The sequence below is a fragment of the Argentina anserina genome, chromosome 1 (assembly GCF_933775445.1).
Source record: "Argentina anserina chromosome 1, drPotAnse1.1, whole genome shotgun sequence".
Lineage (NCBI taxonomy): Eukaryota > Viridiplantae > Streptophyta > Magnoliopsida > Rosales > Rosaceae > Argentina > Argentina anserina.
In genome coordinates, this window is record NC_065872.1 from 3,917,164 (window position 1) to 3,930,463 (window position 13,300).

A 13,300-nucleotide genomic window follows, 5' to 3' on the forward strand; every position below is an offset into this window, starting at 1 on the left:
TTTTTTTTAACTTTTCCGTTATCTTGGTGACGTGGCAGTTACGTGAGGCCCACAAAGAGGGTTAAAAGACAAAATTAACCTCATCTGAGAGGAGCAATGTTTTTCCCGCCCTTTACCTTGAGAAAGACACCCAACAATTCCAATTTTGGCGCCAATTTTCCCTCCCTACTCCTTAATTTGTGTCTCTTATCTAAACTAAAGAACTACCGCCAACCAGTCGACCACAATCTGATAAAACCTAGATCAATCTCATTTTCTATTTTTACCCTAGCACTTGTTAAACTAACAGAATAAATATAAAAATTTATATGGAACATCTCATTTCCACAATCTCATAAGAATATAAAAACACATAACTTAACGAAATTCAAATACATGTTTAAGTACCATTAGTTGCCACATTTTATGTTGATCTGCCATGATTTTTGCTTGTAAGAACTTTTAAGTACCATTAGTACAATGCTTTATCTGCTGGTATTATTCCCTCTGGCTTAACGAAATTCAACTACATGTACCATTAGTTCTTACAAGTAAAAATCATGGCAGATCAACATAAAAAGGTGGCAACTAATGGTACTTAAACATGTATTTGAATTTCGTTAAGTTATGTGTTTTTATTCTTATGAGATTGTGGAAATGAGATGTTCCATATAAATTTCTATATTTATTCTGTTAGTTTAACAAGTGCTAGGGTAAAAATAGAAAATGAGATTGATCTAGGTTTTATCAGATTGTGGTCGACTGGTTGGCGGTAGTTCTTTAGTTTAGATAAGAGACACAAATTAAGGAGTAGGGAGGGAAAATTGGCGCCAAAATTGGAATTGTTGGGTGTCTTTCTCAAGGTAAAGGGCGGGAAAAACATTGCTCCTCTCAGATGAGGTTAATTTTGTCTTTTAACCCTCTTTGTGGGCCTCACGTAACTGCCACGTCACCAAGATAACGGAAAAGTTAAAAAAAACTAACGGAAGTACTTTAATGATAGCAATACTAGAGTCTGGGTATCACATTGGTACGATTAAGAGTTGAGGTATCACATTGGTAGGTACAGCAGAGTTGAGGGACTGTTGGTGAAAAAAACTCAATTATAAACTATGGAACGAGAATTAAGAAATTAATCTAACTCTATTACGTGAGAATAACATGCTTTGTCAAACGCATCCTTAGGTGAGAATTTTGGTTGATCTTTATAGTTTACCCTTTGTTATATATGGCTCTCTTTACTCTTGTTATGTTCCCTTCATTTTCTTTATATGTTTAGAGGAATATTTAAAGAAAAGGGACTACAGTCTCTGCCTTCTTATGATGTTGGGTAAAGAGCAAAAGGGCATTATCACATTGAGTAATCATTCTCCATCGCATGAGATTTCCTTTTCCTTGAACAAATATTGAGCACCAGGAACATTCAAATACATGAAATTTAACCCTCACAAGTCATAAGCTGTACTTCACAATTCACAAACATAACCCAATGGCCACAACTAACGTGATACTTAAAGACCACCAGAAACAACAACTCAGGCGTCAAATTCAGGCTTCACCCTCTGTCCATACTTGTTCTTCATCTTCTCATCAAGCCCCTTAGCCTTGATCTCTGCAATCTTCTCAGCATTAGCCATGGACTCCTCTTGAACCTTGGCAATACGCTGACTCCTCTTCTTGGTCATGGCCTGTCTCTCGGCTTCCAATCCTTCATACTCTCTAACCCAGCAGCTCTGCACTGCACAGCTCAACATCAAGACCACCATCTGCATCATCAGCATTGCCATCAAAACCCCGCATTCCAACCTCACCAAGAGCTTGGCCTCTCTCGGGTCCCTGGGGGACTTGAGCGTCGAAATGGTAGAGCGCTCTTTGGTAAACAGAGCCAGTATGCCAAGGATTTGTCCGACCAAGGATGCGAGGAGAAGGGAGACGTGGGTTATGAAGCAGAGGTGGGAGTAGAAGCTTACAAATGAAGAGAGAAGTGAGATTCCCGAAATCATGAGGAATGCCATGCCCATCGAAGTTGGGGGCATTCGGAGGAGGATAGTGGGGACTAGAGATGTGGCAGAGAGAATGAAGAGGATGAAATTCAAGCATGCTAGGAGGAGATTAGGGAAAGAACAAGAGCTCCTGAGATTGGATTTCGAGGAAGACATCTTCTGGGTTTCGAGTTGAAATGCTTCAGAATCAGAAATGTGGTATATGATTTGTTCAGCGGAATGGGGGAGACTTTGGATCTATATAGGAGGCAGTGGCATTCGGCAGTTTGAGTCCACAACGGCTAGGTTTTTGATGACCCACATATGTCCTCGAAATATGAAATGTTCTTATGTTCCCTCCTCCAGGTTTTAAATTCTATAAGGGCCACAGTAATTATCAGATTAGTTTCCTAGCCGTTTTGATAAGGTTAAGGTTAAAAAAATGGAATCGCAGTTACTGTGAAAACAAACGGTGAAAACACTAGAAAAAAAACTTTTAACTGCTTAAATTTAAACATCATTTATACGATGACCCCATGTTGAATGATCATTAGAAACACTAACAAGCTCGTAGCGTGCTATTTTAATAAAGATCACGCTGTTTTTTAAGATTGGTGTGCTCACTGTGATGAGTAGACGAGTAGTTCATCTGTTTCAGTCCTCTGCTGGCTCCTGCTGAAAAAAGATACATGTACTCAAAATCAATAATAACTACAGAAGTTGTATTGTACAGTTCCAAAATAAGTACATTTTAAAAACTGGATTTTCAACCTGGTAGTTTTCATGTACACGATCATCAGATTAAATCTCAGCACCAAGTTTAAAGTTGTTAAAGTCAGAAATAGTTATACCTGGTCTTTATAGTCGTATAGATCATTTGTGTCATCGCACGTTAGAGTGCCCTTATCATAGTGTGTTAGAATGCCCTCAACTCTATCCAGTGATGCTTCTAATTTCCCTGTGCTCATGTTAAACAAGGCTTCACCAGTGCCCAGAGCCCTAATCATTTCAACATACAAACCAGGAAGCACAATTAACATCAAATATAAACAGCTGACGAGCAACAAGACAATAACAGCATGTAATCTAAGAAACAACAAGATAATACATTATTCAACAAAGGTGTAATTTTTATTTAATCAATGACTTGATGTTTCTCACTAAAGGGATATAATAAAGAAGACCTATATATAACTATCTAATTGAGATACATTGAATTGACATATATATGACCACATAACTCTTACACCCTAAAAACTCTTGTGTGCAAAGGAACTTACCCAGTAACTTCTGGAAGCACATAATCTGCCCTCCACCCAAAACGCAAATCTACACCAGGGCACACGCCAAGTGATGTCTTATTCCGAATCCGAGATATCCCATCTCCACCAAAACATGTAGTGAGCTTCCATTTCCATCCAGTTGCATTCATTCGAAAATTATGGCCAATGCCAACCTGTTTTCAAACAGTTTGTAGCATGGTTACTACAACAATATAACAAATATGGGCTTGGTACAGGAATGTAGGCATTAGTGCAGAATGTAAGTCTGTAACTGATCAACTCCTATTAAAGTTGGTGAGTCAAGCAATATTCGTGAGATGCTGTAAAGGGTCCGGATTATATTAAGATGATGCAGGGAAGTAGTGATCAGAGTGAAAGCTTACAAACCTGAAGATTTAGAAAATTAGTTAGAGGAATTTTCTTGGAAAGAACACGGACATCTTGACGGATAGGTTCATAGATGAACTTCCACCTCCGATCAGTAGCTAACGGCTTGAACACAATCTTTGGTTGACACTCATTGATTGGAGCATTATAGAACTGGAAGGACATCAATATTTAAAGATGCTAAGTCAACTATAAAATACAGAAGCTAATATATAACAACTTCTACTTGATGACTTGTATCAATACTACAAAGCCGAACAGTCAATGTAAACAAGCCAAAACTCTACCGTTCTGCCAAAACCACAATCATGTAATCCAAAACAATATCGCTAGAAATCAAGCTTTTCTTCTTTCATATTATAGACACTTCAAAAGAACCACCCTCAAACCAAAATTAAGCTGAGGTTTTATAGCAACTGATCTTCATATTACACAAAGCTGTACCATCCTAACAGGCTAACACCACAATTTTGCAACAGGCACAATGAATTTGCAGTAGGCCTACACTAATGAACCTATCTAGTTTCCAAACAATACTTGATTCAAACACCACTTACAAACAAGGGCCACTATTGCCTAACTGGTTTATGGAAACAGCAAGCCATAACTAGAATAAGAGTAAACCCTTTAAGCAAGCATTCATATTAGACACAGCAAACACAGAATAGATCATTTTTTCTCAAGAAATTCCAAACCCAGGTGAACTGGGTGCACAACAGACGCAATTGAAAAACGTGAAAGACGTAAAAGTTATATACCTCCAAATTGAGACCGACCCTTAAACCCTGAAGTTCTTTCCGGAACTTGAGAAACAACTCTGATGGTATCCAGTTGATACTGTAAAGCTCTTCCCACGAACTGGGTTCTTCACCATTTGAATCCATTAACAATCAGGACTGGAAAGGACGAAGCTTCCTTATGTTAAAGGTTTCTGATAACACGCAGAACCGAGTGAAGCTAAACTAGTTCTGGGAATTTAAGATATGTCCAAATGACGCTAGGCAAATGGGTCATGGTTTTTAGTTTGTGAACATCTAGGAAATATTTTTATATATGGTCCGTTTGGGTCTTCTTCACCGGCCCATTTCAGCTTTCAGATACTGTCCATCCTATCAAAATTCAAAAGTCGACTTCTTTTAAAAGATTCTAGTTTCATCATCTTTAGAAAAATTATTTTATCTAATCCTGTTTGGTCTTCGAGCAATTCCTTGAGGTGTAAAAACGGTTTTGTCCTTCTATTTTTAAATTTAATTTGTATATTCTTCAACTCTTATTTTTTAACAGTTTTGTCCATTCTGTTAATTGACCGTCAAAAAATTCCGTTAAGCCGTTAAAATGTCTAGAAACCCCCAATTCAAATTAGATTTTTTTTTCTTTCTTTTCTTATGCCTTTTTTATTTTCTCTTTTAGAAAATATCTAGAAACTTCCTTTATATTATGATGCTCTACAAACATATTTTGATTATTTTCTACAATGCTAAGACAAGAAAGACTTCTACTGTCATAACCATACTTTGATGCAAAAATAGTTTCAAACTATTTATTTCCAACTTGATGTTAAACAATTGTCATTAATTCTCCTCTTACTGCACAAGCAAATTAACAAAATTTCCAACAATGAGTTTGGGTGCTCTGACCAAAGGAAGAAAAAAAGTTAAAAATTAATGTTTGGAACTAAATCTTTTGCCGTACGACAATGATTATATTATAATTGGAAACATAGTGCAATTAATTACTAGTAATAAAGTTTTCAAGCATGCATTCACTATCATTCGCTTTAAGTTTGAGTTTTGAAGCACACATAAGTGAGGAGAGTCATTCCATTTTACTTGTTTTACATCTGCTCCAAGTTCTCGCAAGCGTTCAGCAAAATTATAGATAACTTGATAGGGAGCAAGATCGTCATTCTCTGAGCATAGAATAAGATAAAGGGCCTTCATACTCTGATAAGAAAGATACGTGATAAATAATAATGTAATTCTAAAGCTTAGACAACAACAGTACAAGATACTTATCTTGTTTACAATTAATTTGATAATTTGTGTTGATTACAATTATATATATTTGATAACACATATGATGAATTAAATTTAAAAACAAGAAAAATAAAAATAAAAACCAAAAGAGAAAATAAAAAAGGCAAAAGAAAAAAAATTTGATTTGAATTGGGGGTATTCTAGACATTTTAACAGCTTAATAGAATTTTTTTACGGTCAACTAACGAAATAGACAAAACTGTTAAAAATAAGAGTTGAAAAATATACAAATTAATTTGAAAGTAGAAGGATAAAACTGTTTTTACACCTATAGTATAAAGTGTCACAAGTATTTAATCTTTTTTTATTTAAGTTTTTATAATGTGAATTTTTTTATTAATCGTGTCAAATGACTTGAAGAGCTGAAGTTATTTCAATTCTTAGAAAATTGTTGCAAGTGTTGAAACTTAAAGATAGATATTTTGCTTCAATTTATGTGGTATAATGAGATTTGATAGTGCAAAGCTTTGTTTCTACACTTCCTCGGATAAGGTATCAACTTTCTCCAAATTGAAATTGCAAGCTTTCTCTATATTATGACCTTACAAGTTACTCGATGACCCAAACAAGCCCCATAGAATAAAGTTGGTCATCCATTAAAATGTTTAAAAGGGTGTCACTTATAGGAGTCTTGGACTACAATTATTTGTACAAAACAAATCCCAAACTCATCATTAGTAAACTGTAAACTGGAAGATATAATGTTTCTTAAGACTTCGAGAAGAGTTGGGATAGCAGCTAATGAACTCAAATGTAGCATTTCCATACCAATAAGATTATGAAATATCACTGCTCTCATCTTAAGATCAATGAACGAGATAAAGTAGGTAGTTAACCTCCAAAATAATTATTTGTATATCTGCTGATACAATATGCAGAAGCAACGAATTGGCATTGTGAAAGCCTATGACATATGGATGTTTGTACATTTTTTGAACTACAATCGAATTCTATAACACATAGAATTTCGGATATTTAAGAACTACGAAATAACATACATAATAACTAGGTGAAATGAGCATAATTGTTGTAACAATAAGTACTTTCCATATATTTATTCAACATAACTTATCACCTGATTCTCATTTTGAAGGTTTACTTAATTGTTTTCGCATAGAGACATCGTCACGTATATGAAAATTCTATCCAACAGTTGAACAAGTGACATGATAATAACTAAATATTAACAATCAATGATACCTTGTAACGTTGTATATTGCATATCTTTGCCGCCTTGTCGGTACTAATTGAATACAATGAGCACAAATACACAATAATTGATAACCAGAACTACTTTTGGTAGATTTATTCACAAACATTCAGCACATTGACTCGTGTTTTACATCTTCTTATCTCTATATATAGATGTCAATAGTAATGTTTACAACATGAAGTGAACGAACATCAATTTTGGCGGCGCATCAATTCTTATGTCAAATTTCTTTTAAGATTTTGAATTTGTGACATGATTTGAACCAATCAGTCACGAGCGATATATTTCTCATTTTCTTGTAGGTTGCATATTTTCATCGATCAAATACTAATTGCCAGCAACTTGAGTTGTGAATCTTATAATCTTATATGTTAGCGAGAACAAACTACAATTACTTTGCAACTATCGATAGATGTACATTGCATTATGTCTTATCGGTACTAATTGCCAGAAATATCACTATTTTCCCAAAATTTAGAGACACAATTTATATAAGCCACTTAAGTCGTGAATCTTATTCCATTAACACAATACACCATACAAAGATTCTCACAGGGAACAAACCACAACCTATAGAAACTATGAACATGAGCTGCGTACGTACACAAACTATGAACACCATGAGAGTTCCGATCTAAATTCTCACTTATTTTAACAGAAGGCCACCATACAAAGACCCACACAGTTTACAAACCATGATCAAAGGTTCTAAGGCCATGTCATGGCTGGAGCCAAAGCAGGCCTTGTGTGTCTTGCCACAAATTTTCTCACCCAGACATGCTTCCCATTAATGGTGAACTTAGCCTTGTTCATACCACTGAGTATGGCTTCAACAGTATTGGCAGAATAGAACACAATTCTTGCATACAATGCTTGCTCAAAAGGCTGCACTTCCTGCATCTTCACAGACTCAATGCAATCTCCATAAACACTAGTAAAGAACTGTATCACCTCATACTCCTGAACCGGGTACCCTTTAGAGAATGTGACAAACATGGTCCTCTCCTGTGGTGGCACCACCTCGTCTCTTCCCGCCGGCGGTGTCTGTTGGCGAACATTGCTAGGTGATGGCAGCACCTGGCTTTGATTTGCTGCTATTGAGTTTTGATAAGCAGTGTTTCTTCCAATGGCATGTGCCATGATGTCACTTAAAGCTTGGACACACACATCCCTGCCTACATCAGCGATGCCATTGGCAACAGTAATGCGGTGTTCATAGAAGAATTGAATCGAAACACCTTTGTCCATCAAGATTTGTAGGAGAGGAATGTCATGGCTTTGGGACAAGTACGAGAAAAGGGTTCCATTGATGGCATTGAGGCATGTTACTGTCTCATCTGCTAGTTCATTGATCAAGATGAGAGGCAAAGTCACGATCCTCTTAACGACATTTGGAAACCCCAACGTCTCCAGCCAGAGCCAGAAGGCCATAACCTTCATAGACTCCACCGGATCACGGAACAGAAGGATGGCCAGAATAGTGTAGAGCTCTCTGTCCATTGCATAAAATAGGTACACCTCATGTCTCGTCATACTAAATGGTACCGAGTTTGGAGCCATAACGTTGCAGCAATTAGTTGTACTAGAACCTGCACAAGAATTCACAAACAGCTGAATAAAAGAGAAACAAAGAAGAAAAACGCACTTGAATTGGGAAAGAGACCTCTACTTGTTTTTGTTGTCTATGAACTATGAGGCCTGGTCACACCAGCAACAATAGGGACTTTTGTCTTCCAATGTAGCCTGCAGGTTCATGTAAAGGGAATAGGGTCCGTCCAAAACTGTAAACTGATGCTGAGCTACTGTCATTATGGTTTTCTTCTCGATTTGTTTTGCTAAATTGGATGGTTTTGTTGGTATAAAATATGACTTTAAGCAAGAAGTCATTAATGGCAAACACAAAATAAATGTGTTGAGAGGCATCTTTGCATGGCAACTTTAGGCCTGGTGTCACTAATCCTTCAACTCGTTTTTGAGAATTGTATATTTGGCATTTGAGATAATCTCACGGTGCCATTGTTGAGTCCGAGTGTCTGACATTTTAGTCCGTTTAATTGCTTTTTATCTCTTTGGTCAAAACCGGAGTTTATCATTTCCCGCATGCACCTACCCTTAAACACTGCAAAATTAGTTCAAGTCCATTGTCTGCTTCCTCCGGAGCAGATTTATTTATAAAAACCACTATCTCATGAAATAGAGAGGTTTCCTGTTTATGGGGCAGAAACAAGGTTTAGCCGTGTAATAGGTTTGATCCTTCCCAAATGCAGCAAGGAAATAACGCATTTTCAGAAACCAAGGTTGCAACAATGGAGTTAGAAAATAACGCACATTCAGAAAACCAAGTTGCAACAATGTAGTAGTGAATAACAGAGCTCTACAAAAAAATGGGTTGCAAGTCGAGTTTTTAATCTAACGCATGCTCATATTAGGGATCTGAAGTTTATCATCGTTTATGAAAGCTTATGAAAGACTAATCACCAGGGAGCAGGGGTCTGAAGTATGTCATGGGTTGCAAGTCGAGTTTTTAATCTAACGCATGCTCATATTAGGGATCTGAAGTTTATCATCGTTTATGAAAGCTTATGAAAGACTAATCACCAGGGAGCAGGGGTCTGAAGTGTGTCATAGTTTATGAAAGACTAATCACCACTTAACCAGGGAGCATTGCTGCGCACGATTAAGGTTGATGAGTGCAGTGGACCTTTTGATGATCTTGATACAAACACAGGTATGCTTGGTACAGGAGGGCATGGTTCCAAAATTTGGAACAAGAAACATAAAATTTGATTCTTCTGTATAATACATAGCATCATTAGTCATTCAGATCATTACATAGCAACTAAAGCCTACATGTGGAAACACTGATTAAATTTTCAGGATAACTGGATATGGTCTGCAGATTCAAATGAAACTATAACTTACACCAGCATTCTTCCAGAATCAGGAAAATGAAACATGAAGCTAAATTGTCAATGCGGATTGTTGCCCATGTCCCCACTACAAATTTCAAAGCCAGTAATATTAGGCGTTGGAGTGGCGGCACATTGTAGATCAGAGAGTGAGAAAGATCGCCAAGGAGCACTTCGTTCAGGAGGAGATGGCGGAGAAGAATCTGATGATCCGTTACCTGGTGATCTCTTAAGATGGGGATGTAAAGGAGGCCGACAAGAAAAGGGTGATGGTGAATTTGATTTGGAATCATCCCCACTGTTGGAGCCGCTAAGAGTCTCCCCAGCAAAATAGATGCCTCGACTAGAGCTAGCTGACCTCCTTATGCCACAGCCGTTATTCTTCAAATCCCGGAAATTCAGATTCTTACGCTTTTTGTTGTAAGGATTGACCGGCTTTGCAAGCTCCTTAACAGTAGAAACAGATGACGCATCTGCTAGGCTCGTGAAGGACTTTGATTTACCATTGTAGAACTTGGATATTCCTCTCCTGAAATGAGACAATATGTAACACTATAAGAGACCGAATGCATGAATTATGACAGCATAAGATATGTGTTTTTTTTCCAATCACTTGTTTAATAACTTTATATGTTTTTCAAACTTGAAGCTTGTACTTTGTGATCTCAAAACTTATCTGAAGAATTTAGAATTTAGCCCCTACAAGTAGAGATCTCCTCAACTGAATATTTGTGTGAACTGACTTCCTTCAGAATTTTACAGAAATGTTTGTAACTTTATTTATTGCTCTCTTTCCTTAACATCATCAATTCACATAAGTCTCAATCTCCCAAAAATAATTTTAAAACTTGAATTTAACTAGATATTAGTACCTACAGGACCACTATTGCACGGTTTGCACCTCTCTTTCACAAGAAAAGGATGAGTGCGATAACACAATCCAGGTGCTTTGTGGATAGACTTCAAGCACATCCAAAATACAACCTTGACAATTTGACACAAGAGCTTACAGAGTATAAGAACAAACCAGCATATAATGAAAGCATCGCCTTCATTTCTTTATACCCTCTATAGTTATTCGACAAGCTATGTATGATTGCTGAGGAGACTGAACAACTAGAAGAGTTAAACTTAAACATGTTACCATCACTGGATGATTGTAAGACACCAGAAACAAAGCATAAAGAAGAGACAAAAGTCGAAACAAAAACAAAACAAAAAAACCAAATGAAAAATAGACAGAAACAACAACGTGCTTTGATCAACTTCCCTTTGGACTTTTCACAGCACAACAATAAAAACCGTATCCAGAAGACTCAAGCATAGAAGATTCTTCTCATATTTTTAAGTTTCAAGCAGAGTAACCAAAGCATTTACAAGCAAATCCAAAGTTCTGTATAAAGTTGTGAGCTAACTATTCCTATATCTAATACAAAGGAATCAATTTGGGGTTTGTGCAACGCTGTACATATTGAGTGCTTAACAAAGAAACACACCAGCTAATAATCCACAAAGTCCAAGTCTTTATTCAATTAGAACTAGTCATATGCAAGCATCAAACTATTACTCCAACCAATACTAGCCAGTAGCTACTTCCTTCCTAATTTGTTTCAAATTTCATTTGCGGTTTTCAGTATACATTGGAAAATCATTACACCAGGTCGTTATCTAAGACGAACCTATAGCAAACTAAGAAATATCAATAAAGCATCAAACTTTCAACTCGAATCCCAAAACCCAATTCACTAATTCAGTAAACCAACAACACCAAGCAATCAAACTCCAAATTGAATCAAAAACCAACTAAGAACAAAGTAATAACTAACTCACTTGACAGGCAAAACCTCCTCGAGCTGGTCCATGGTGTCCAAAGGCCCTTTAAACGAGCTCTGAACCTCAGCCTCCTCGCCATCTGATGATCCATTAGACTCATCACTGTTATTACCAACCGACGACGACCTTGAGCTGCTAGAGTCCTCCTCCAACTCCAAACGAAGATCCCGATCATACCCTTTAGTGTCGTAGATCGACATACAAGGCATCCCAGGGATGAACCTCCCGGAACGTTGGATCATACCATTCCCACTATTCCCATTTCTGTCCAGAGCAATAGACATGATGTGGGTTTTGCTTCAAAGTTGAGAGCTTTGATATAAAAACTGAAACTTTGGATTGGAAAAACAACAGAGATGGTCTCAAAAGCTGAGAGCTTTGATTGAAAGATTGAAACTTCGGATTGAAAATCAACAGAGATGGGCAAAATGAGAGGAATTGGGTATTAATAGCTGGTGGAGAAGAAGAAGACGACCCACATGGGTTGGAGACTTGAAGTTTTATCCGAATCGAATTCAGGGACTTTGAGTATAATAAGCAAAGAGATGAGAGAAAAGAAGAAACTCAAAAAAGGTTAAAAGAGAATAAAATTGGGGAGGCTAAGCCTTATCCTGATTGAAAGAGAGCTTATAATATTCTAGTATGGCTGTGAGGATGGTAAACTAAGTTATCTGGTTTCTACTTATTTTATCCCAAAATTTTTGGGGTGCTGGGATTGTGTGTGGGATGGCCTCAGGGAATGCTGTGGTTTGTTTCCGAGGTTGTACAAGGATTTTGTTGACTATGAATGTAAACTGTGATGGACTGATGGGGATGTTTTCCTTGGCACTGTGATCTGGATAATGATGAATCTTTGCCCTTTACTCTTGGGCAACCTCAGAAGTTTAGGGTCTCTTTTGCCCTACCTAATAAGGAAAAAAGGATAACGGGGTCCCAGCCAGGTTTATCATATTTGTGTTCCTTCCTTTTTCTGGTGTGATATCATATTCAGATCGAGGTGGGAGCACATTGATTGATGCATATGTTTATTTGCGGGTTGGAAAAGAACATGGTTTCCATACCATAATATCTACCATCTCTTTGGATATTAATTTGCTGTAGGAGAAGTATCTGATGACCTAGCTTCAAGTGCAACATATTAAAATGAGTTCTGAGTACGTATAGTAGTAATCCATAGCCGTATAGATTGTGTTGTTGTACTAGAATGGAATGAAGTTTGGTATACGTATACTAATCCATAACCGTATGTTGTTACCATTTCCTATCCAAGTTTTGGTTTCTAAGATACCACTGTCTTTGTAAAAACCATGGGATTGAGCCACTTGTGCTCCCTCTGAGAGTACACTTGTGCAATCTTTTGTGCAACACATACACCGGCAAAGCAAGAAGCATGAAATTTGAGCTTCTAGGTATTATAATAGTGCTCGATTCATGAGAAAGGGAGAAATATCTTGGCTATGGTTATTTGAACACATTTGCAGTACCCAAATTGCTTGGTAGGTACATTGCATGTTAGATTAAATAATATATTTTAGAGGGACGTAAGAGATGATGGCACCTCGCAATTTCACACATGTTGTGATCGCCAACATGTTGGCCTAGTATAGAATATAGGATATCGCGTCGGCAACTTAGTCCTTGAGGAGGCTAGTATTTCTTCCAATAAAAAGAATTGGCT

At 37.1% G+C, this 13,300-nt stretch overlaps 4 protein-coding genes across 5 annotated transcripts; all 4 read right to left on the minus strand.

Annotated features, from left to right (window-relative positions):
* Window positions 1–1,343: 1,343 nt before the first annotated feature.
* On the minus strand, window positions 1,344–2,296 carry LOC126791325 (uncharacterized). Its single transcript, XM_050517766.1, has one exon. It carries the CDS (start codon window positions 2,136–2,138, stop codon window positions 1,515–1,517), a length of 624 nt encoding a protein of 207 aa, XP_050373723.1. The 5' UTR covers window positions 2,139–2,296; the 3' UTR covers window positions 1,344–1,514.
* A 119-nt stretch (window positions 2,297–2,415) lies between these two features.
* LOC126791309 (uncharacterized) lies at window positions 2,416–4,616 on the minus strand. 2 transcript variants are annotated; one of them, XM_050517757.1, is made up of 5 exons: window positions 4,390–4,616; window positions 3,632–3,784; window positions 3,242–3,417; window positions 2,813–2,960; window positions 2,416–2,633 (listed from the first exon to the last, which is right to left on the minus strand). In XM_050517757.1, exons 1-5 carry the CDS (start codon window positions 4,513–4,515, stop codon window positions 2,616–2,618), a joined length of 621 nt encoding a protein of 206 aa, XP_050373714.1. In that variant the 5' UTR covers window positions 4,516–4,616; the 3' UTR covers window positions 2,416–2,615. The 2 variants fall into 2 exon arrangements, with proteins under 2 accessions (XP_050373714.1, XP_050373706.1); XM_050517749.1 differs by having other exon boundaries at window positions 2,416–2,636.
* Window positions 4,617–7,588: 2,972 nt separating this feature from the next.
* LOC126793999 (uncharacterized) lies at window positions 7,589–8,689 on the minus strand. Its single transcript, XM_050520647.1, has 2 exons — window positions 8,605–8,689; window positions 7,589–8,469 (listed from the first exon to the last, which is right to left on the minus strand). Exons 1-2 carry the CDS (start codon window positions 8,687–8,689, stop codon window positions 7,589–7,591), a joined length of 966 nt encoding a protein of 321 aa, XP_050376604.1.
* Window positions 8,690–9,627: 938 nt separating this feature from the next.
* LOC126787717 (protein OXIDATIVE STRESS 3 LIKE 1-like) lies at window positions 9,628–12,212 on the minus strand. The gene is made up of 2 exons (XM_050513619.1): window positions 11,620–12,212; window positions 9,628–10,318 (listed from the first exon to the last, which is right to left on the minus strand). The coding sequence occupies exons 1-2, from the start codon at window positions 11,904–11,906 to the stop codon at window positions 9,850–9,852; spliced, it is 756 nt and encodes a 251-aa protein (XP_050369576.1). The 5' UTR covers window positions 11,907–12,212; the 3' UTR covers window positions 9,628–9,849.
* Between the last annotated feature and the right edge of the window lie 1,088 nt (window positions 12,213–13,300).